The 26,312-nt window shown below is 37.5% G+C and overlaps 1 protein-coding gene across 1 annotated transcript in view; it reads left to right on the top strand.

Annotated features, from left to right (window-relative positions):
* Positions 1 to 26,312, top strand: part of LOC126419180 (fructose-bisphosphate aldolase-like) — a 62,316-nt gene that overhangs the window by 34,001 nt on the left and 2,003 nt on the right. The window contains exons 3-8 of the mRNA XM_050086311.1: positions 2,373 to 2,568; positions 2,691 to 2,881; positions 6,317 to 6,545; positions 10,846 to 10,967; positions 14,244 to 14,321; positions 20,445 to 20,637. Coding sequence (XP_049942268.1) covers positions 2,373 to 2,568; positions 2,691 to 2,881; positions 6,317 to 6,545; positions 10,846 to 10,967; positions 14,244 to 14,321; positions 20,445 to 20,540 — 912 coding nt within the window. The 3' untranslated portion in view covers positions 20,541 to 20,637. The remainder of the gene's footprint in view (positions 1 to 2,372; positions 2,569 to 2,690; positions 2,882 to 6,316; positions 6,546 to 10,845; positions 10,968 to 14,243; positions 14,322 to 20,444; positions 20,638 to 26,312) is intronic.

Here is a 26,312-nt window from a genome sequence, read left to right as displayed (position 1 = left end):
CTAGTTTTAGAGAACAATTTGGTCAAAAGAGATTCTAACTTATTCATAAAGATGCAAAACTTCCCTGCTGGAGCTCTGTAAATTGCAAGCACAGTAAGTAACATGTCCTTTGCAGAAATTTCAGTCCCGCAAACTTCAAAATGTTGATCTACACAATACTTACTTAGATCTAAAGATTTATAAATGATTTTACTGTCTATATAAATTACAGCACCACCTTTCTCCTTACTTGTTCTGCAGTAATGAGTAGCTAGATCATACCCATCAAGCTGCAGCCCATCAATTCCAACTGTTACATGATGCTCAGTAAGGCATAAAACATGAGGACGGTCAACAGTGTCCATGTCCCCTAAATTTACAGATAAAAACTCTAATTTACTTTTGAGACTTCTGATATTTTGATGAAGAATAGTAAGATTCTTATAGCTACCTCTACTGTCCTTCTGCTGGTCTGCTTGTCCATTAACACCGTTAGTCCCCGTTGCACTCAAAACTGTGTTGGATACATTAAGACCTATGTCGCAGCTGGAGATTTGTTCACTAGATGTCGTTGGCGAGGTCAGGTGGGTGCTGGCCATAAAAAATCACTGTTTCTTTTTGGAATTCTTCTTTCTCTCGTAGAAAATCGGGGATTACCTTTTATCCTTGGAGATACTGCATCGGAATTATTTTCCAGTCCTTGAGGTTCTTTGGGTGGAACTTCATCATATGGTATTAATATGTCATTGGCAGTGACAGGGTGAGACACAGCTATACATCTGTTTCTTGTATTCACATTGGTTCCCTGTCTATCTTGGCATGAATTGGTTTCTACAGTACCGGTACAAAATCTGACCTTTCTTGCAGAGCTGGTTGTAAGTGTTTTTACTACATCACACCGTTTCCATGGGTTTGATACTGATGAAGCAATGTTCCTGCACAGTCTGAGCTTTCCTGTTTTGTTCAGGTGTAGTCCATGATTAGTGTAATCAGGCCTTTGCAAGAATAAATTGACATCAATTACTTTCACATTAACAAAATTAGATGACAAATTCATTATATATTCATTAAATCTGTACACTGTTTCGTTGACTTCTGGCTTGTCATAACAGTAGGGAACGGTACATAACAATAGCTTTGTATGATCAAGTGCTGCAGTCAACTTTTCTAAGTCTGGAATAAAGTTGTTTTTCTTACGAATGTCATTTATTCCTGCAAGGATAATAACTGCATCGTCCAAATTGAAATCACTAGTAAGATCTGATGCCCCTTCAACTACACCACTGAGGCATGCATTTGGTTTAACAACAGATGATGTGTAGTACTTGGGTTTCAAAAATTCATTTAGCAATGATGCACAGTTTCGCCCATGACTGTCCGATAGTAATAAAATCTTATTCGTTGGCTGACTCTCAATTGGTCTTTTTGTCGAATTTTTAGGAACATTGTCTCGTCCTACCACCTGAGTAGATTTCTCTGTTTCATCAATTTTATCACTTAAGGCACTAAAACGGTTGCTTGTATTCAGATGATATAACTGCTGAGAAACGAGATGTTTTGGTATCTTCTTGGGCTGGTGACAATTTGTGCTCTCGTCTTGGGATTCACTTTTGTTCTGTTGACTTCTGGCAGACAATGTGACATTTTCAGCTTTCAGTCTTTGCAGTTCTTCTAACAACACAGAAATTATTTCTTCCTTGCTGTCTATAGTGCCCACTTTTACGCAATTATCACATTTCCATATCACTTGTTTTGAGTCCACCTTTGCACAGTTATAATGATAAACAATTTTACACTTAAAGCACATAATACCTGTAACGACTTTCTTTCTGCATGAGCATAGTTTGCTGTTTGTTATTTCTTGAAGCGCAATTTCGTGGCTGTATGATGAAGTTGATGCTAAGCAAACACTGAGTTTCTCATTTTTTACTACCACCTTCATAATTAAATAACAAGAGATGCACTTCCCATCACTAAATACGTCGAACTTCTTACACACACTTCGGATTGTTTGCTTTTATTTGCGGAACTCATGCTGTTCTGTTTACCGATCGTCAACATGGTTTCTTTTTCACAGTTTATAGATGCATCACAGTTTTTTTCAGATACTTTTAACACAATATAACACGTAATACATAACTGGTCACAATACCAACCGACATTTCTGCAAAATGCACACTTTTCTTCATTAAATTTACATTTATTACTGGAACTAACACACTCGTGAATTTCATTCGGCGCCATCTTGAGAGTGATCCATCATAAATTTTCTGTCACTCTATTTGATCTTTGTGGGAACTCTTTGATAATGAAGATATTTTCTAACTTAACTTAATGAATGAGCAATGCCAGATTCCTTTGTCTGTAACATGCTGTTCTTTTTGTGTCTCCAGCTGCTGTTCACAACAGATCTTTCGATAGGTGATTACGTTGCAGGAGTTATTCTGACTCATGAAACACTGTACCAGAAGGCTGATGATGGAACTCCTTTTGTTGAGCTGCTCAGAAGACGTAACATAATTCCAGGCATCAATCTTGATAAAGGACATGTTCAGCTGTTTGGTACAGAAAATGAGTGCACTACACAGGGTAAGATTAATACTAAATATGTGATAACTCTTTACAGTCCATTTTTTACAATGTCAGTGGGGTATTTTGTTAATATGCTTTTGAACAAGTCATGTGTTGATATATATTGTTACTTACCTCAGGACTGGATGATCTGGCAAAGAGGTGTGAACAATATAAAAAGGATGGTTGCCATTTTGCCAAGTGGCGTTGTGCTCTAAGAATTGGCCGTGGTACACCTTCTTCACTAGCTGTCAAAGAAAATGCAAATGTACTGGCCCGCTATGCCTCCATCTGCCAAGCTAATGGCATTGTACCAATTGTGGAACCTGAGGTAAGTCCTCGTGTTACTCTTAAGGACAGTATATGAAATGAAAGGAGAACAAATGACATTGGGTTTGGAGCATTTTAATCTATTTTAATTTTCCCTCCTTGAACAAAATAATTTTCTATGAGCAGTTATATAATGCATTACCAAACATGCAATACTTTTAAATGAAATACTGCTGACTTTAAGATATTGGACTTGTATCTGGAAGGAGTGAGATTTGAAGTCCTGTTTAGTCATTTCAAATAGTTTTCCTGTGACTTCTCTACAACACTGCTGGCTAATGCTTTACTACGTGACTGTAGCTATTTCCATATCTTTGCTGAGTGCACTATTGCTCAGTCATTAAGACTTATTCTTTTAACGGTACTTAGTAGATGTATGAAAATTCCATACTTCATTAAAGAAGAAGAAGGAAAAAATTCACCAAACACACACTTGACATTTCTGAAAGAAACTTATGAAACATTTTTGCTGATGTCATATGCCAGTGCAGTAAAGGAGTGTAATATTCGTGAAGAAGGTCATTTTCTGCCACTATTTCCCAAGAAACAAAATTTAAGTAATTAAGTATTATTTTCATCTTAGTGACAAAAGGATATAAACAAAAGATGTGTACAAATCAATTTTACACATGTTACAGCAAGGAGTTTCTGGCATTTTACATTTACAAAATCAGATGTATTATACACAGCACTAAAGTGCATGGCAGAAGGTATGTCCCATTGTACCAGTTATTACAGTTTCTCTCCATTCCATCCACATATTTTGCATGGGTAGAATGATTGTCTGAATGCCCCTGCGTATGCTGTAATTATTCTAATCTTATTATCATGATCCCTACAAGAGTGGTATGTAAGGTGGTGTAGTATATTCTTAGAGTTATCATTTAAAAGCCAGTTCTTGAAATTTTACTAGCAGATTTTCTCAGGATAGTTTATGTCTATCTTCAAGAATTTGCCAGTTCAATTTCTTCAGTATCTCTGTGACACTCTTCCACAGACCAAACAAACCTGTGATCATTTGTGCTGCACTTCTGTGTACATGTTCCATGTTCCCTGTTAGTCATAATTGGTTTGGTTCCCACACATTTGAGCAATATTTTATAACTGGTTCCACAAGTGATTTGTAAACAATCTCCTTTGTAGACTGACTGCACTTTCCCAGTATTCTACCAATAAACCAACTTTTGTTTTTTGAAGTGCACAGTTTTACATTTTTGAACATTTAAATCATGTTACCAATCCTTGCAGCACTTTGAAATCAACATCTACATCTATGTCTACATGGTTACTCTGCAATTCACACTTAAGTGCCTGGCTGAGGATTCATCAGATCATTTTCATACTACTCCTCCACCATTCCATTCTCGAATGGCGAGTGGGAAAGAGGAACACCTAAATCTTTCCATTTGAGCTCTGATTTCTCTTATTTTATTATGATGATCATTTCTCCCTATGTAAGTGGGTGTCAACAAAATATTTTCGCATTCGGTAGAGAAAGTTGGTGATTGAAATTTCGTAACTAGATCTCGCCGCAAAGAAAACTGCCCTTGTTTCAGTGACTGCCACCCAAACTAGTGTATCATATCAGTGACACTCTCACCCCTATTGCACAATAACATGAAACGAGCTGCCCTTCTTTGCACTTTTTTGATGTCCTCTGTCAATCCTACCTGGTATGGATCCCACACCATGCAGCAATATTCCAGCAGAGGACAGACAAGATTGATGAAGGCTGTCTCTTTAGTGGGTTTGTCGCATCTTCTAAGTGTTCTGCCAACAAAGCAGTCTTTGTTTCACTTTCCCCACAATATTATCTATGTGGTCTTTCCAATTTAAGTTGCTCATAATTGTAATTCCTAGGTATTTAGTTGAATTGACAGCCCTTGGATCTGTGCGATTTATAGTAAACCCAACATTTATAGGATTTCTTTTAGTACCCATGTGGGTCTATCAAGATCTGACCGCATACTTGTGCAGCTTCTTTCAGACAGTACTTCATTACAGATAACTACATCACCTCCAAAAAGTCTGAGGTTACTATTAATATTGTATTCAAGCTCATTAATATACAACATGAACAGCGCGGATCCAACACACTTCCCTGGGGCCCACCCATTGTTACTTCTACATCAGACGATGACTCTCCATCCCAAATAACACGCTGCATATTCCCTAGCAAAAAGTCTTTAATCCAGTCACAAATTTCACTTAAAACGCCATATGATTGTGCTTTTACAATAAGTGTAAGTTTAGCACTGAGTGAAATGCTTTTTGGACATAAAGAAATACTGCATCTACCTGACTGCCTTGACTGAAAGCTTTCAGTATCTCATGAAAAAGAGAGTGAGTTTGGTTTCACATGATTGATGTTTTCGGAATCCATGTTGGTTGGCATGCTGGTTCTGTTTGAGATACCTCATTATGTTTGAGGTTAGAATATGTTCTAAGATTATACAACAAATCTATGTCAAGGATACTGGATGGTAGTTTTGTGGATCACTTCTACAAAACTACTCTTCTTGTCAATGAATGTGACCTGTGATTTTTCCAATAACTGGGTCCAATTTTTTATTTGCAGAATCTATGATAAATTATAGTTAGAAGAGGGGCTAACTCAGGTGCAAATTCAGTATACAGTCTGATAAGGATTCCAATGATCCCTGGAGGTTTGTTCAGTTTTAAGGATTTCATCTGTTTGCCAATGCCATTGACAGTAATACTTATTTCATTCATCTTTTCAGAGGTATGGGGGTTTAACTGGACAGTTCTCCTGGGTTTTCCTCTGCAAAGGAACATTTGAAAACTGAGTTACGCATTTCAGCTTTTGCTTTGCTACCCTCAGTTTCAGTTCCTGTCTCATTCACTAGTGACTGGACACTGCCTTTAGTGCCACTGAGAGCTTTTATATACAACAAGAGTTTCTTTGGGTTTTCTGAAATATCACTTGGCAATATTCTGCCACAGAAGTCATTGATAGCAGAGTTCATAATCAAGTAGAACTTTTTGGATGACAACGTTCCTCCCTTTGTCAGTTTAATTTCAATCACTTCAATTAAAATGTGGATCATAGGTAGAAGATTTCATGCCTATGTATATATGTTAAAATATTTAAATATCTTCTGGCATTAAATTCCACTGTCTGAATTGTGTTGGACTATGGTAGAAAATGTTTAAATTTTTTTTTCATCGTGTGGAATTATTTCCAAGTGTTGCAGTGCTTTAAGTTATTTTATTAAGAATTATGATTGCTGTATAAAAGGAACATTAATTAGCTGCTCTGTCATATGACTTAACAATTAGTAAAGTGTAATATCATCTTGTTAAAGATAATTTAACTTTAACATGCAGTAAGATGATTTTCAGAAAGCCATGATTTAACATATGAATACAATCTATACTTGTCCTTTTTATTCCATAACTATCTTTAACCCTTTAGGTGGAGCCATATGGTGATCATGACTTGGAAACATGTCAGAAGGCAACTGAAACTGTTCTGGCAGCCGTGTACAAGTCACTCAATGACCATCATGTGTTTCTGGAGGGCACTGTTCTGAAAGCTAACATGGTAACACCAGGCGAATCATCTTCAAAGAAGTCTTCACCAGAGGAGATTGCACGGGCCACTGTGACAGCCCTGAATCGTACAGTGCCTGCTGCTGTAGCGGGTCTGTTCTTGTGATGTCTGTCATTTGGCTTTAGCAACTAGTTCTTAAATTGCAGACATTACAAGTATTTGTATTATTAATTAACCAAGATATTTTATATGGAAAACAGTGGTGAATAAGGAAATAAATTAAAACCAGTTTAATGCATGGGAAGTATTTGGAAATAAAAGTGGTGCCTAGCAGCTTATGTCTCAAATTAGATTGACATTTGCAGTACTGTGGTCTGATAACCCATTTGCTACCACTTTTACATCTAAATATTGCTGAGTCTAAGCACAAATTCTCAGTGGTTGTTGCACTACCAGGAACTGTATTGTGGAAAATAATTGAAAGCTGAACATTAACAACTCTAGTTGTTCTATATCATCACTATCATAATACACAAAGCTTCTAAAGCTGATTTGATCAACACTGCAGGGATTTTAACTTGTTGTAACATTCTCCTGACAACCTCAGTAGATAGTTTTAAAAAGAATGAATGATACGAGTAATGGCACTTGGCTGTAACGTTTGTTTTTGTTCCTTCCCTTTCATTAGTTCTGAAAACTTTGAATGCCACAATTCTTTCCATGCTACAACCAGTTAAGACTGATATTTCCAGATTACTTGATCTTGCCTTCTTTATCTTTCTTTTCTCCTGCTATTCTTGCCAGTGGTGTAGCAGTGTGATAGATTCATTTTCAACAACACAGGCATTGTCTATCACTAATGTTCCACAAGAAGTAACATGAAGTGATGGAAATAGAATAACCCAGACCTGATGGCCTCTGACAGTGTCCTTTCTTTTTGTATTCCTATCAATGAAACATGATGTGTGGAAGGATGGATGAATGAATAGATGAATGGAGCTGGCAAATTAGAGTATTTGAGGTGAAACTGCTACAATCACTGTCGCCATTGTATTATAAATTGCAAACACAAAACTGATGAAATAACCAAAATTAAGTACACAATATTTTTTGAAAATATTGAAATTGTGTCAGTAATTATTATTTTTATCTTGTGTCTTACAGTTTAGCTATAGGTGTTATTTGCTTCAATTAATATTTATTTCCTTGTATGTGGTTGCACTGATACTTTTTTTTTGGGTTAATTTCTGTCATTAAAAACCATACATACAACAACTTATTATTGTATGTAAAATAATTTTTTCAGGCATGTTAAACCATGCAAGTATATTGGGTATGAACAGTCATTCTTCACCTTCCATATCCCATTCTTCTTTTTCAGTTTCCATTCACATAATCATACCCAACTACCCAACTGGTGTTTCGTCGTAAGCCCCCCCCCCCTTTTCCAATCTCTTTATCTCACCTCATTCTAACATAACCAATCATTTTATATGATCTCAAATGCACAAGCTGTTTACTCTTCCCATTTTGGAATTAATATTCCTTCTTTAAGCCTCTCCTCTGTTTCTTGATTTATATATCTGATTTTTAAACACTTTTGTCTAGTCTTCTGAAATCAACTGCCGTATTTGCTAAAATATATTTCTAAATTGTCTGTTGCTGCACTACACTGATGGATTTCCATTTGTAATCTGTACATGATGTTTCCTCCTTAAAACCAGATAAAATGGCAAATAGATTGTCACAAAGGAATTGTGCTGGGAAACAGTAGCAATATGATGGATCGAGATGCTTGATATTCTGTCCAGACATCCTAATTTTGAGTTTATCATAGTTTTCCTAAATCTTTTCAGTCAAATAGTGGGTCTTTGACAGTGTGCTAGTCACTAATAATAAAATTAGTTTCAAATAAAGTGTGACTTACACAACCACAGTACAAAACTCAGAAATAACTCTCCTCTGAAGAGGAGGGAGGTGCAGAAGTATGAGGTCCCCAGTAGGCAGTGCAAGCTGGTCCCCCAAGAGAGTATGCTATAAGCCAAAGTGCCAGATCAAAAGAGAAGAAATGCTCCCTGAGAAGCGTCCTTAGGAGTCATGGAGGCCACGAAATATTGTTCCAGCCAGTCAAGGCATCATCGAAGACCCAAAGCGGTGGTAGCTGTAGCATCCACATTTGAGACGGGGCACTGACTGGGTGGGTGAGCCACTGCAGCAGAAGCTCCGCGATGTGCTGCACGGTCTTGGTGTTGCACTGCATAGCTTGTAATAGGGGAAACAGCACCAAAACAATTGAAGGCCTCTGTGCTGTAGTGAGAAGGTAAGGAAAAAATGTTGGCCACAGCCCAATACAATACACCAAAACAGGCTACCCTGTGCGAGCACCAAGTCTGTCACTGGGGGATGCAACCCCATCTTTTCACCAGTTTCATGTTCATAATCAAGTGGAAATGACATACTGCTAGATAATGAGCCCAGGTAGTTCTTGTATGCTGACTTTATTAACTCAATGAACAACATAAACAATAGTCCTTAAGTGTGTAATTTGATGCAGGCTTAGAGTTCATCACTGTACCCAGCAATGGTTGTAGGTGGCTGCAGTGAGTGGTAGAATGGAGTCCCATAGAGTGGAGAGCTCGGAGGTGATAACAGAGGTGATTTCCCACAAAGCAATGCGGAGGAGGTACTTGGTAATGGCCGAGAGGTCTGACATACAGCCCGTTATGTGCTCCTCGGTCTTCGGTCGAGAGTGAAGTCGGCATTAATTGATGTCCCGAGAGGGGATAGTTTGATGTCGGAGGTGACATCCTGTGAAGTGGGCGTAAGCAGTTTGACATGCAGCTGGCAAAATCCTCCCTCCATATTGAGGGAGCAGGGATGATCAGCGCTTGGCCACAGAGTGATTCCCAATGTCAACTGCCACAGAATGACCTGTGTAGCCAGGCTGTGTATGAATACAGGGACCAGCACACTTGGAGGTACGTGACTGGCAGCAGCAGTGCAGTGCCAGTGGCAGTACCTCCAGTGGTGAGGCCCACACCACCAGCAACCATAGTGACTTGTGAAGACTGGAAGGAAAGCAATCTTACACGTTTATGTGTACAACAAAATTTTTACCTCTGATCTCCAGAGCCCACATAGCAAATGGGCACAGAAGGCAACCACTTATGGTCTTGGCTGTATGAGTAGTAGTTGGACTGCAGGCATTAGTCATATGATACAGGAAGCTTCCTTTACAAATTTTGCCTCACACATTTCCAATTATTATTTTAATGATCTGTAATACAAACTGTTCCTTGATGTTTTGTGCTCTCTCTCTCTCTCTCTTTCTTCTGTGTGTGTGTGTGTGTGTGAGAGAGAGAGAGAGAGAGAGAGAGAGAGAGAGAGAGAGAGAGAGAGAGAGAGAGGTACACATTATAGGAATACAGAATTTCATTTTCTTTTTCACACCATGATCGTGTACATTCAAATATTTGCTGAAATTAGAAATATTAATTTTAACAAATTTATACATTTCTGATTTTTAAAGAGTCCAGAATAACTGATTTTGATAAGAAAGGTCTATAGTTGTCTGCTGGCTTGGTACTGTGCATTACCCTGATGGCTCTCTTCTAAGTAATGGAACTGTCTGAGCTAATGGAGAGTCTCCCCAGAATATGATACGCTGTTGCACTATACTATGGCACTGTGCACAGTATAACCACTTTTCAAGACACTGTCCATTCCATTCAACTGTTCTTCCAGTTCTTTGCCCATCTCTGACAGAATTATGATGTCATCACTAAACTTCAAAGTTTTTCTCTTCTCCATGAACTTTAATTCAATTTCCAAATTTTTCCTCAGTTTCCTTTGCTGCTTGCTCTATGTGACTAACACATGAGATAGTCAGTTGCTGATAGTTAATTACTAATGCAGGAAACAGAATGTTTCTGGCAGTGGTAATAATAGTAGTATTCATTTATCAGTGAATAAATTTTGCAAAATGGTATTAGACACATAAAGCTGCACACAAACATGTAAGCATATTACAACAATATTTATACTGCATTTATATTCAGATATCATTTACATTTACTGTCCGAACACACAGAGATATATTTGTTGATTTGTGCATCATGAATCATCCATCACTTCAGTCACACACATCACTCACTACAGTCACTTCAACTCCTCCTTTAAATGCCTTGCCAATAAATACGTTTCTCTTAGTAAAAACATTTTCTCTAAAAACTAAATATTTTTTTTATGTTTTATAGTGAGACTTACGATAAGTAATGCTTTCCTTTATTTTGAAATGTATTTATCTTTTTTGTACTTTCTTCTGTTGAGTTTGCTTTCGACAGCTGCCTTCCTTTGCTAATAAACTACTTAATGGATGTTTGAGAGAGAGCCTGCATGCTGTGACAAATGTTTCTCTGTAAATGAAGTTGTGCATTGATGGTGTTTTGCAGGTATTGCATTCCTGTCTGGTGGACAGTCGGAGGAAGAGTCATCTGTGAACCTCAATGCAATCAATAAGTTCCCAGGGAAGAAGCCTTGGCCACTGACATTCAGCTATGGCAGAGCCCTGCAGGTAAGAATCAGCTTATCTGCTCACTTCTTGATGGAGTAAGTCTGAAGTGATATGTGTTTGCAAGTTCTTAGAAATTTTGAAACATAGAATACAATGTTGAAACTATGGCTGTGTTAGTTGAGAAACCTTAGAATATAACTGAAGAAGTGATAATTATTGTTGTTAAGGTCTTCAGTTGGAGGAATGAGTTGATTCTGCCCTATGTGCTCATGTATCCAGTGCAAGCCTTTTCATTTCTGCAGAACTACTGCAACCTACAATCAAATAAACCTCCTAATTGTAGCCAAGCCTTAAACTCCCTGTAAAATTTTTACTCCACCCTATTATTCCTCTACAGCCAAACTGACTATTCCTTTATGTCTCAGGAGTGTCCTATCAGCTGATCCCTTCTTTTAGTCAAGTTGTGCCATAAATCTTTTCTCGTAATTTCGATTCAGTACCCTTTCATCAAAAATTTTAACATAGAAAGTATTCACATGTTTCTGAATGTTACTTGTCTGACAGTAAGACAGTATTTAAAATCTCATACAAACTATATTCCCTCGTAAGTACTCTGTAGTTAGTAGGTACCTGTTTTGAATTGGTATCATCAGTATTTTTGGTAACTGCCTACACAGCCGAATGGTTAGTGTCTCTGTCTTTGTCTTTGACATGGTAGCACCCACATTAAATTCCCATTACCTACTAAGATTTTTCAAAGGTAGGGAGGTCTGGAACAGGATCTACTTAGCCTCATGAAGCCAGATGAGCAGCAGCTTGAATAAAGAAGCGACAGCAGCATCAGCATTCATCTACTGGCGCTAATGGCTGGAGGGATTCATGACAAGCTGACCACATGTCCCAGAATCATAGATTGCTCCATGTTCTGCCTTGTAGGCAGCAAGTCGGAATGTGCCTGAGGTCTAATCCTTGAGTGGTGGTTACATTTACCATATGTTTGGTAATTAATAAAATGTCTTTTTAATATTTTTGAGTTTTATTTTTTAAGAAATTGTGCTTTGTTTTCTTCACATCCCCATGAAAATCAGATGAGTTACCCCACCTTGCCCCAGCCTCTACTCTGATCCTGGGTGTGCTCTCATAAATGGAACAGGGAATGAACTGGAATGGAAGACATAATTATGACTATAATGAAAATGAAATGGAGATTGGTTGGACTTGTAGCCAGGTGAATGGATGATTGCTGGGTGTAGAAAATTCCATTCTGTATTCAAAGAGATAATAAAAGACCAACATAGCAACTTAATTGAAGGTTAGTAAATGATATTAGAAAACATACTGGGCAACCTGTATATGTATAAGTGGCAACTACAATGCATGAAAAAGATCAGGAAAGTGTTTTATTCATCAATGTATGTCACATGGCTGATGACAATGATGATGAAAAAAGGAAACACCTCCTATTACAAACTTAAGCAGCTGCAAACCAGCCACTGCACAATCCTTCCCACTTATGATCCACTACCAATCATGCCTCAAAAAAGTTATCCTATGGCTCCCACTGTCTCTTGCAGGGGTCAGAGGTGAGTGAAATGCTAGCTTAATCCTTTCCTCATCCACTCCCCCCCCCCCCCCCCCCCCCCCCCCCCCCCTCATAACATGCTGTTACATTCCTCACCAAATACTCACATCTTAGTCCATCCATTTGATAGTCATACTTACAATCACTCATACTATACTGAATTTTCTGAAACTACAAGGACACTAGTGACTTACACTGTTCCTGTGTCATTTGGGTCTACCCTCAAGTGCAAGCTCCTCTTTAATTTGGAGGAGTATTCTTTCTTTTCAGAACATCCATACTCTCGTTTATTCTTACCTTGTCACTGTGTACTTATGTCTGAAATCCTAATTTCTCTCTCTCTCTCTCTCTCTCTCTCTCTCTCTCTCTCTCTCTCTCTAACTTTCAATGCTTCCCTACTTACTGCCTCACCCACTATCATACAAGGTCTGTTCAAAAAATTCCAGAACGTTCGTAATTGTGCGCCAATGGTGTGTTGGTGCAAAACTGGTTGGCATCCCTGCACATGCCTGTATTTGATCTGTAACCTCTCAAAGTTTCATTGTGGTGCGTCTGTTAGTTATTGTTCAATGAGGTACTGAGTAGCAAATTGTATCACACAGTCTGCGAATTTCAAGGTGGCAGAGCTGAAGCAGCAACGCTTCTGGATTAAATTTTACGTGAAACTCAAGAAAACTTCTACAGAGACATACCAAATGATGCAGGAAGCCTATGATGATGAGTTCTTAAACCATACTTGGTGTTATAAATGGTTCAAACAGTTTAAAAATGGCCAGATGGAAGTTCAATATAACTCTCATTTAGGACGCCCTCTGACGTCTACTGGTGACATGCTTATGTCAGGAATGTCAATGAAATTGTGCTTGCCAATGGAAGACTCACTGTCCAAGAGATTGTAGAAGAGTGTAACATTTCAGTTGGATTGTGTCATGAAATCCTGACGCAGCACCTTGGAATGCATCATGTTGTTGCCAAGTTCGTCCTGTGGCTCTTGAGTGAAGACCAGAAAGACCTTCACCTTGCAACTGTGAAGAGCTTTTGGATTGTACAAATGAGAACAAGATATTCCTTAAGAGAAACATAACTGCTGATGAGGCATGGGTCTATGGTTACGAATTTGAGACCAAGGTTCTTCACAACGGGTCACGAAGGCTTCTCCGAGACAAAAAAAAGCTCATCAGGTCAGGTCAAATATGAAAGCCATGCTGATTGTTTTTTTTGACTTTGAGGGATTAGTCCATCATGAATTCATGCCACAGGGACAAACTGTTAATTGATGGTACTATCAAGATGTGTAGCAATGCCTGCGAACAAATGTGAGAAGGAAATGGCCTGAAATGTGGTGAGACAATTCGTGGCTCTTGCATCACGAAAATGCACCTGCACATTCGTCCCTGTTGGTGCGTGACTATCAAACAAAAAATGAAATCATTGTGTTGCCTCATCCTCCATACTCTCCAGACCTGGCCCCTCTGGACGTTTTTATTTTCCAAAGTTGAAAACAGACCTAGTATTATGTAAGTCTATGTACTATCCACATTTCTTCTGAACAGTGTGTTTTCTTGTCCTTGTTTTTTTCCCCCCACCCTGGAATTTCTATTATGATATTTCTGCCTTATGATTCCTGATTATGACTTCAGTACTTTCCAATGCCAATGGCATCATAAAACATAATTTTTTGAAGATTACACAGTGAGATAAATAATCTAGTGGACAAAAAGTAGGATAATTTTAATCATTAAATGAATTTTCAGACCTCTGCTATGCGTGCATGGAGTGGAAAGTCTGAGAATGTTGCTGCTGCTCAAGAGGAATTCAAGAAGCGAGCAAAGGTAAGTGTGTATATTAATAAACAAATGGATAGAAATGTAGTATGTGAAGCCATTAAGACATTCAGTATTGTCTGTCATTTATGACACATGATTTCAATAGATTCATGTAGTCTCTCCTCTTAAGTATAGCTTCCAAGGCTGGTACCTAGTCAGCTGGTTTCAAATATAAATAGCTCCAAGGTTTTTTCTTTTCTTTTTACTGGGATATTATTTTATAATTTTCTTCAGTTACTATACAACTATATACATATTTTGAAAGCATAAACACACAACATGTAATGTAGGAATGAGTAGTCTTTTAGTTACATGATTAATAAAATATTTTCAGGCTCAATATGCCTCAAAGCCCAGGAAGACTTTGTTAAAATATGACTCTCACATTATTTCCTCAAATGAACTCAGCTGTAAATATAATGGTAATACAGTGATGACTACAAATCAGTATGGGGAGAATCAAAGTTGAGTACTGATGATCACACATTGAGTTATGTGAAGGAGAAACAGGTGATTTGAACTGGGACTGACAAATACACACATTGCAACATCTAAGGAAAGAAATGAGATTGAAGTGATGAAGGCAGTTAGGAAAGATGTAAAACTTCAGACAAAATGAGGAAGGTACAGTAGTAATTTCTTGTCATGTGGAGTTCTGAGCATACCTACATACAAACATGATGTAATGGAAACGAAACCTCTGCAAACCATGGGTTCTCCACAGAGCATAAAAGAGCAAATGGGTGGAGAGAAAGAAACTACATCACTACTCAGGTTTTATTAAACTTCTTCAAACCATGGGGTTCCTCCAACTAGCAGAAGAGAGGAAATAGGTCGAGGGAATGAAACTACGTCACTGCTCTGATGTGATTTAAGAAAGGCATCCAGAATCCTGCACACAGGATATGACCGTGAAATTCTAGCAACAAATTATTTTTAAAAATTTTGGAACCTAGAAATTACTGAGGGAGCAATCTACATCTCAGAGATATGTGAAGGACAAGCTTAAAATAAAGACATGTATGAGATAAAGGGTAAAACAGATAAAAAGCAGATAAGGAAGTAGTACAAAAGGGTAAAACAGATAAAAAGCAGATAAGGAAGTAGTACAAACAATCAAATGAATTGAACAACAATAAAAGCATTAAAGATCCCTTTGTTTCTATTATTTTTCAGTGCCTTATTTGGTTTCATTTGATTGTGTTCTTTCATTGTCACATGACATGTGTCACAGGATACATCCTTTTACTGTACTGAATCTTAACAATCATGACATGTCAGAAATGGGGTGCATAGGACTAGTTTTAATGTAGTAAATGTCACAATAATATGAACCACATGGCAAGGCAATTAGTTTCATGCAGGTATGAAATTTGACATCGTTGGTACAGAGATGGTGGACTGTTTTGGCTAATAAAAGTATAGTAGGTTACATTCTGAGGCATGATCTTTTAAAATCACAGCCCTGGTGAAGTAGTGCTGAGACAATGTAGATTAGTGAAATATTGTTTAATAATATATCAGTATTATTGAGGTAAACCCTCAGATGGCACCAGAATATGGATAAGTTAACCAAAGGCTCAGTTCAGTTAACTTTGTACTTATAACTCTCTCTCACTATGTTGACATGCGGGTGTGATGGATAGTGTACTTCGCACCCTTTCACTTAATATTGCCCATATCATAATCTTCTGGGGAAAAGTGTAGAAAAAGTACTTATTTTATGGAAATCAGTAGTAAGAATATTATCAAAGTTGATAACCAAACACCTTAACGCTATTTTGTTTTCAATATCTACAACTTATAGGAAATTCAAGAAATTAACCATTTTATTTCTTTATATTCTGGTTATTTAAATGCAATGTCTTGGCTGACTTTTGGATCCAGGATTCCTGGAGGGAGGGAGAGGCCATAGGACAGGAATGACAAGGATTAAGGATACCTTGTCAGTCTCTTTTCTAACTCTTTCCCCTCTCAACTGTTAGGGGAAAGACCTCCTGGTTCAGTAAGCCAGTAATTTTACATGTTTCTATGTCTTTGTGTTGTGGTCTTCCTCACTCTACCCATCGAATCTTCAACATTCTTCTGTAGCACCAAATTTCAAAAGCTTTTCTTCTCTTGTCATCTGAACTGATTATGTCCATGTTTCAGTTCTGTACAAGGCTACACTTCACACAAATACATTCAGACAAGTCTTCCTGATGCTTAAATTTATATTTGATGTGAATAAATTTTATCTTTTTGTAAAATGCTTTTTGCACTTTAACCAGTCTGTATTTTATATTCTCTTAACTTTGGACATCATCGGTTATTTTACTGCCCAAGTAACAAGACTCATCTATTACTTTTTGTGTCTCATTTCATAATCTAATTCTCTCAACATCACCTGATTTAAATGGACTACATTCCATTACCCTTGTTTTATTTTAGTTGATGTTCATCTTCTAATCTCTTTTGAAGAGACTAACCATTCATATTAGCTATAAATATTTGCAGCTCATTGTTCATTTTAATTATGACATGTTCATATAAGCATTGTAGGTAGTTATTACTGACTGTCCCTATTGCCATAAATCATTTATATGCAAACTAAAACTACTTGGAAGAAAGGACTCTCTAAGTGTGGTGGAATCCATTTCTTCTTCTGTCACCATGACATTTATTTACTGCATTTTTCTTCATCACATCTGATCATCTCATTTTTCCCCCTGCTACTTCTCTACCATTTGATTCTTCATTCATCTCACTTGTGCTTTTATTTTCTTCCCTTACCTGCAGTTCATGTACTGTTTTCTCTGACAATTGCAATCACAATTTTAAAATCACACATTTTGATAGCATTTCATTGATTTCTCTTTATCCGATCCTGTGGCACTTACATTGATCTAGGATTGTGTATCACATAACTGTTTAGCCTCTGAATAGTCTCTCTTCATATGGATGATGACAGTTTGTGTTCCAAAATGAATCATTTGTACTGCCTTTTGTTTTGGATACACCTGCTGCTACTTTTAAGCATCAAAAGTCTAAATAACATAAGTGAAATATGAAGTTATTCGAAAGGGCATGGCATATATATACTTCCCTGTTTCTTCCAAATCTGAGGTTGTGTCCTGTGTCTAATGACCTGGTTGGCATTGAGATTTTAAACTGTAATTTCCTTCTATAATTTTTATCAGTTTTCCATATATTTAACCTTATGTTTTCTCTCAGTTTTTTTCTCACTTCTTGTCTACAGGCATCAGTATTCTCACTCTCTTGCCCTGTTGATTTTGTTTTGTTTAGTGGAAGGAGAAACTCCTATTTTGTCTTGTATTTCAGGGAGAACAACACGCTGATTCAAGAGTTAAGAATTGTGATCTTTTTTATGTTCCTTGTTCATTTTTATGGAGAGAGTGATGCTGATGATCATTAATTAATTTTCACTCTGCAGTGGAGAGTACATTGATATGAAACGGTGTGGCTGATGAAAACTATGTGCTGGATCAGGACTTGACTCTGTGGGCTTCACCTTTTGTGGGCGAGTGATCTACCTCCTGAGATATCAGAGTACATTTCATCACCCAGCAGAAGTAGAACAGGGAGGGTGGGCTGAGAGTTGCGCTTTGATAGCTCAGTTAGTAGAGCACTTGCCTGTAAAAGGCAAAGGTCTCAAGTTTGAGTCCTAGTCTGGCTTATAGCTTTAATTTGACAGAAAGCTTTGTAATAATGAATGTTCAATGCAGAATGATAACATTTCTCACACTCTACAACAACAGTCATGTCACACCAGTAATACTATCCATGAATGAGATGCGGGTGAGAGGTCAGAAAGATAATTTTGTGAACTCGTTTGCTGATGGACTAAGTTGTATAAAATGGGATTTTTTTGTATAAAACATGGACTGTACAAACTAACATTAAAACTATGTCTGATACATTCTTCAGCAAAAATATTGATGTGTGGTACAAATTTTCAACTCTAAGAAAGACTAACATCAAATGTAAGCATAAAAGAGAGTTACCAAACTCATATACTAAAGAACTGAAAAGCATAAGGGAACAAATAATGTTACTGTGAAGTTAAACAATGGAAAATCCTGGCTGGAATGTAACAATATTAAGAATCGTTACTATTCACCATATAGTGCAGATGCTGAGTCAGAGTCAGAAATTTTGGTTTTGTGTGTGTGTGTGTGTGTGTGTGTGTGTGTGTGTGTGTGTGAGAGAGAGAGAGAGAGAGAGAGAGAGAGAGAGAGAGAGAGAGAGAGAGAGAGAGAGGGGTGGGAGGGGGGGGGGGGGGGTAGTGAGAGTGTGTCTTTTGTTGTGCCTAAGTCAACATCTCTGCTTTGTGATAACATTGTTACTGTGAGATATAATGTAACTGTTAGATGGACTTTAACCAGGCTGATATAGATTATAGAACATATCTGAAGTCTAAAACTTATAATTACTGGCTGTTCAACAATATTATCAAGAACATTCATTTGATCTGTGAAACTTTAGCTTTTATTTTTAATGAATGTATTCAATTTGGAATTTTTCCTGAATGAATTTATAAAAATAGAGAGAAAAATATTCCCAAAAATTATTGAGTCTCAATAGCGCTCTTAATTTCCAAAATACTTGAAACTCATATACAATCAACTAAGTGATTATTTTGAAGGAACTATCCTCCTTTCAAAGGATCAGTTTCAGTACAGATGAGGAAAAAATACCAGTTCGGCAGTTCTTGACATCAGAAACCAGATAATTACTGCTTTTGAAAAGAAGAATAAGGTATCACTTGTGTTATAGGACTTACGTAAAGTCTTTGATTGTATTCCTTATGAAAATTTGCTTGTGAAGTATGAATTTTATGGTTTACATAATATACCAGTGAAAGTAATTGCTTTATACTTAAGTGACAGTATGTCTCTGTGAGAGACAGCCATTCTCTGATAAAAATTGAGACAGGGGTTTCACAGGCATCAGTTCTTGGGCCTTTCTTTTTCATAATTGCAATTAGTGATTTGTCACGTCATGTTCCCCATTCTGTGATCTGCTGTGCTGATGATACAACTATAATTACCACCCATCAAGACACATTAGTAGTACAACAAATGCCACTGGAATCACTAGATGCTGCAGTGAAGGGGTTCTCCTCCTACTCTAACAAACTTCTGTAACCGAGACAAGTTCCTGTTATTACTATCTAATAATGTAGAAAATAGAGTGGTTAAATTACAATTTCTTATTGAGTCCAAGTTGACCTGGGAAGAATACATAAGTGATATTTGCAAAAAGATTTCAAGAGTAACATACCTGATGTGTAAATCAGAAGAGAGATAGTTGCTTATGAATATCTAAGGCTGACAACATATTTGGGCTGTTCCAGTCTCACTTTTCTTATAGACTGCTAGTGTGAAGGCATTCTTAACATAAGACACATACTAAAGATACAAACATGTTCACAATAGAAATGTGCAAGGCTGGGCCAAGAGATCAGTATTAACCTCTGTTTAAAAAACTTAATACACTCATAATAATAAACCTGAATACATATGTTTCAGCATTCTACATTAAACTGAATGTAAAAGAATTTCATACAAGAGGAGATATTCACCAGCACAACAGAAGGGGAAGAATCAAAATGTATATTCTGAGATAAAGCTTGATAAAAGCAACCCACTCGTACAGCATCAGCTCCCTGCAAATCTTTACCTCAGCATGGTCCATGTCTTGGAAATCATTTTAAGCAAAACTATATAGCTGACTGGCTGAAAATTATTTTGTAACAACATAATTTTTTGATGAACAAATTGTGAACATACCTTAAAACTCAAAATGTCAGCCTAAATGTCTAATTTTGTATGTAATTAAGTATATTGATATGATGTACACGAGATTAAACCTATTTCATTGTACATACGATCAGTGATGAACAAAGATGAATGATCAACAATAGTCACTTGCCACTTGATGTGGACATATTATTGCCAAAATTTCAGAACCATTACTGTGTTTCTTTATTTTAATATCAAGGAAATTTAATTCTGTGTTGTTACTGTGAAATTGTGTTTTGTAAAGTAGTGTATTGATATATATGACACAATTTAGTGTACCACTGCTGACGTCATCTTACACTCTAAAATTTTTATCCTTCTACAGGCCAACAGTCTAGCTAGTCAAGGGAAATATGTCCCTGGATCCATCAAGTCACTAGCAGCTTCAAAGACGAGTTTTGTATTTCCTCCTGCCTACTAAGTACTTATTTCCATGCAACAACATGCTGAATTCAATTTTAATGTGTTACATATTTTTTGGAGTCCAGATTCCTGCTCAGTTTAGTAGTACATCAATGGTGAGTTTCCTGATCATAATTCTAATTATTTGACTAAGTCATTCCTGCAAGGATCTGATTGATATTTACTGTGGAAAAAAGGTGCACCGTAGCACAAACTAAGTAAATTTATGAAAAGAAAACAGGTACCGGTACGAGATATTGTGAGACAGTTGGGGAAGGCAATTTCTTATGATTACTTGTGCAGTGATGATTATACAAATAAAATGACTCGTTTTCATTTAAACATCATGGAATAAGACAGTCTAGCCTTGGCAACTGGAAACATTGGTCATGTTTGTGTGTGTGTGTGTGTGTGTGTGTGTGTGTGTGAGTGAGTGAGTGAGAAAGAGAGAGAGAGAATTTAGCCAATTCCAATGTAGAATACTAATTTGATCTAAACTGATTGAAATTAGACCTTACAAGCTTCGAGTAACAAAATTAATGATAGTATTTCCAACAGACCTTTTGGGAATTATGATTTTAATATTTTGTGAGGATAATATGTATGGTGTGTGTTGGAGGCTGTAAATCAACATTAATTTAAGGTTACATATAATGTTTCTCATTTATATACTGATCTTTAAAAAATGGCATCATTACGAGACCACTATATATTCAATTAGTGATTTAAATTTGTGTTTAGATGGATATTTTTAAACTATTAAGTAACTGACAGGTGCTGCTTACTAGACATACAAGCCTCATGTTAACAGGATTTTTTTTCTGTGTTTACTTCCTTTAAGACACAAAGTGTTAATCTAAACCACATTTCTTATTGTTGTTGCTGGAGTTATGGGCAGTTTACAGGATGACAGTTACTGATCTGTATGAAATCGAGGCCCAGGCCAGTGGTCTCTGGGTACACCAGAGCCAGAAAGTGATCCCCAAATTGCTCCTCCAGCACATCAAACACTCTCCTGCCTCAATGGGGCCAATCTCCAACTTTCATGAACCACATCTTGTTGAAATCAGGATCACCTTGGATAATTGGGATGAAATCATCATCTAAAACCTTCACAATCCGTTTGGTAGTCACCATGCTGTTAAGGAATATTGCACTGATTATTCCATGACCGGACACGGCACACCACACAGTCACCCACTGGGGGTGAAGAGACTTCTAGATCGTGAAATGTGGATTCTCAGTCCCCCAAATGCACCAATTTTGCTTATTAACAAATCCGTCCAAACGAAAGTGGGCTTTGTCGCTAAACCAAACTGTGTATGCCCTTCCTAATTCCTAACATGCCCCACAGCCAACCATGCAGTTTGAATGTCCTAATGCAAACTGTTCAGAAGTTATGACAATTTTATTTCATATAGTTCAATATCTGTCTCCCTGTACATATGCTATAAAGATGATAGATACATGCAGAAATGATTTTTCTAATGAGCTAAAAGAAATTATAAGTTATTGGTGATGTAAGAAAGGAAAAATCTGCGGCAAACTTTGTCAGGATTGTGGAACAGGCACATAAAAACAGTGAGTCGGAAATAAAGAAACTGCGCTAAAATTCTGCAACCAAGGCTGACAGCCACACAAGACAGTCAGTGTACAAGTGCCTGACAACTTCAGCTTACATGGAACTAAATGAAGCACTACACTTTTGCTCCAAACAGAAGAGAGCAGGAGTTGCTCCTACATCAGGTCCAATGTTCATGGAGAAAGTGGGAGAGTCCCATGAAACTCTGAAGACTGCAGAAAAATTTAATGCTCCTACATCTATAGTCTGCAACCCACTGTGTGGGTACATCACAGTGAACCAGTTATTAGGGTTTCTTCCTGTTCCATTCACATACAGAATGTGTGAATAACAGCCGTTTCTACAAAATGTTACACCCAGGTATTTGTACGAGTTGGCCAATTCCAACAGTGACTCACTGACATTATAGTCATAGGATACTACATGTTTTTATTTTGCGAAGTGGAAAATTTTACATTTCTGAAAATTTAGAGCAAGTTGTCAATCTCTGCTCCATTTTGAGATCTTATCAAGATCTAACTGAATATTTATTCAGCTTCTTTCAGATAGTACTCATTATAGATAACTGCATCATCTGCTAAAAGCCTGATTTTACTATTAATATTGTCTGAAAGGTAATTAACAAACCACACGAAAAGCAAGAGTCCCAACACACCTTCCTGAGGTACACCAAAAGTTACTTCTGCATCTGACAATGACTCTCCTTCCAAGATAACATGCTGCATCCTCTCTACCAAAAAGTCCTCAATCCAATAAAAAATCACTTGATACCATATATGACCATACCATTGACAATAAGCATAGGTGTGGTACTGAGTTATATGCTTTTCAGAACTAAAGAAATGCTGCATCTACCCATTTGTTTGAGCTAAAGATTTCAGTATGCCATGTGAGAAGAAAACAAGTTGGGTTTCACATTATCCATGTCTTCAGAATCCGTGCTGGTCGGCACTGAGGACATCATTCTGTTCAAGATACCCGATTATGTTTGAGCTTAGAATATGTTTTAAGGTTCTACAAGAAATCAATGTCAAGGACACTGGATGGTAGTTTTGTGGATCACTTCTACTACCCTTCTTGTAGATGGGTGTGACCTGTGCCTTCTTCCAAGGCCTGGGCACAGGTATTTGTTCAAGGGATCAGCAAGAGATTACAGTTAAAAGAAGGGCTAACTCAGCCACAAATTCAGTTTAGAATGTGACAGGGATTCCACTGGTGCCTGGAGCTTTTTTGGTTTTTATGATTTCAGCTTTTTCCAAACACCATTGACACTAATACTTATTCCATTCATATATTCAGTGGTACAAGGATTAAATTTGAGCAATTCTCCTGGTTTTTCTTTTTAAAGGAACATTCGAAAATGCAGTCATTCACTAGGGACTGAACACTAACTTTGGTGCTGCTAACAGCCTTTACATATGACCAGAATTTCTTTGAGTTCTGTGAAATGTCTCTTGTCAATATTTCATCATCACAATGACTGATTCACTCCAAACACTGCTACAGAACTTGAGAAAGTGCTGATCAGGGTAAGAAACTTAGCACCAGGAAAATAAATAGCTGATGATTTTTTGTGATTTCTGCGGTCACATCTAACTGAACAGTTTTCTCCTTGTGTCTTGGAACAGACAGCATCTTGGACTGAAGTGTATGCTATCAGAAATAAGCCTAGCAAAGAAAAGTGAACTGTTATTTGCTGTACAAATTTAAAACATTAATACAAATGGAAACCACTTGTTAATCACAAAAATTGGAAAAAAAAACTAAGTCTAGTCTAAGGACAAGTTAACGCACTACTTTCTTACAGGCTTCAGAAAGGAGACACTGAATTCTATGCTCATTCCTGTTGTGTGCACAAATTTCGAAGGTAAATGCTTACCTGAAAGAGCAGTTCTTTTGCTGGACAATGCACCTTGCCATCCTACGGAAGATTTGCTTGCTTTGAATGATCGAACTGTATTTGTGAAGTACCTACCACCTTGTATTGCATCACTTTTACAGCCAATGGACCAAGGTATGTTTGTGGCTGTGAAACGTGGTTGAATTTTATGAAACATCTTTTCTGAGAAGATTCAGATATCATCAATTTCTGAAAGCTGTGATGCAATCCACGGTATCTGTGATGCTTGGGACAATGTGAAGACAATGTTATCTATAGTCGAGATGGTGCAAGAAGATGCCCAACAGCTCATAGCACTGTTGCTAGCTATCAACTGCAAAGCACTAACGAATGTAGGTGAAACAGTAGCTACCTCAGAGGTGTGACAACAATAAGACGTTGCCACATAGATGTTTACAAAATAAGGTTATGTTACTGGTTGAGGTAGGCCTGTGAAGCTGCTGCACCCAACACATTGCAACTGTCAGGGATCAACTTATGCGTATTCAACTACAGCTCATGAAAGAAAATGGCAATGTTCTCAACTGTCAGTGACTTTGAAGGCTTTAGTAGTGAGTAATATGATTCTACTAATTGTCTGACTGATCTAGTGAAACAGCTTAGTGGTTTGACTTTGTAGGGGTACTTGAAGTGACTTCATAGGCTTTCCCGGCATAATATGTCTTTAAAGTCTCTCTGGGTTTGCGGCCAGATTCTAAACTCAACTCAGTTGAATATTTCAGTGATCCAACTGTTCATTATCTTCAGGATAATGCTGCTTCTGCTGCTGAGTCCTGCTCAGAACTGATGCCAAGCTGCAAATCGACGTCCTGTATAGGCCTCTGCACTGTACACAGTGCATGCACTGCCCATCACAGTTGCTGCCCTCCAAGACTGTGCAGATGGTGCCACCCTTAGTAGAACACTGGCTGCAACAGTGTATCCCACTCAAAGATAATTTTCAAACATTTTGACTGGCTGCACCGAAGAATGTTCTGGTTTGATGTGAGATAGTACAGGATCCCATGTCCTGCTAAGAGGAAACCCATTGTCTCTGGTAATTAAATCATCTGCCAACCTAATTTCATCTGCCTCCTTATAGACACTGTTCCAAAAACCATAAGTGTTGGCAAATATCACAGTTTTGTCAAATTTCATACCATGTCCCTTGTTTAAGCAATGTTCTGCCACCACCAATTTTTCTGGTTGTTGTAACCTCATACAATGGCGATGTTCCACACACCTGTCATGAACTGTGCAAATCAAAAGGCTGATGTAAGGCTCTGACATGGAATTTTGTATATATTAAGCTTCCTAAGCCCCAAATCATCTTTCACAGAGCCGAGTAGTGCACTAATAGTGGAAGGTGGCTTTGTGGTTGTGAAGATGTGTGGGGCAAAAACTTCCACAACTGGTTAAGCAACAATGCCTATGAAGTAGAAGCTGAGCAGCTGAATGACTTGGATGTAGTGGACAAAGTGTGATCGTTAGAGGAAGAGATCAAGGGGCTCATTATAACACACATCAAGGCTTTGAAATAAATTGATATGTCAGAGTATGCATGAAAAAATTTGTTTGGCTATGCCAATGTTTTGATTTTCTGGATAACAAGAACCATAGTCATTAAAAAATAAATGAAAAACAGAAACAGAAAATTTGGACAGTTATTCACTAAACGTGAAACTGAAAGTAAGTAATCCAAAATGCAGTATAGTTTGTGAGTAATTTTGTAAACAAATTGTCAGTGTCGAGCGAATAATGCACACGCAGTGCAGAGGGCTTTGAAATGTAACATGTTTTGTAAATATAATTAATAGCAGTTTATGGTACAAACATTTGTATTTAGTGTCAGCCATGCTTTTTGGTTACCTGTGCTGTCTCGGGTGCACATTAATCTGGATAATCAGGAGCTTGTCATATTTGACAATCATGGTGGATAGCTTTTCAGATGGTATGTGGCATCTCCTTCAAGTTTATGACTGGCTTGAAGGAGGAGAATATCTATTGTTCTCTCAGACCCAGTGTCTGAATGATAGAGAAACTGAATGGAGACAGGAGCTATTGTCATTTGTAATCACCACAGGCAATGTGTAAGTCAAGGATAAGGTTGATACAGGTTGAAGACTGGAATTTAAAGGCTATTTCAGGAATCTGAAGACAGGAACTTTTAAAATGAGGTACTCAGGAGCAGTAACAAATATAAAGCAGGAATGAAGGAAAAGTATATTAGATGATAGGCTAGAATATGGCAAGGTCATGTTTGTAGAAGGGGCATAAGTATTGAGGTATAGGATTAGGGAACATGAGACTGATCATAAAAAGGAGAGAAG

Source organism: Schistocerca serialis, chromosome 9 (assembly GCF_023864345.2).
Source record: "Schistocerca serialis cubense isolate TAMUIC-IGC-003099 chromosome 9, iqSchSeri2.2, whole genome shotgun sequence".
In the NCBI taxonomy this organism is placed as follows: Eukaryota; Metazoa; Arthropoda; class Insecta; order Orthoptera; family Acrididae; genus Schistocerca; species Schistocerca serialis.
This window is presented reverse-complemented; position numbering and strand designations above follow the sequence as displayed.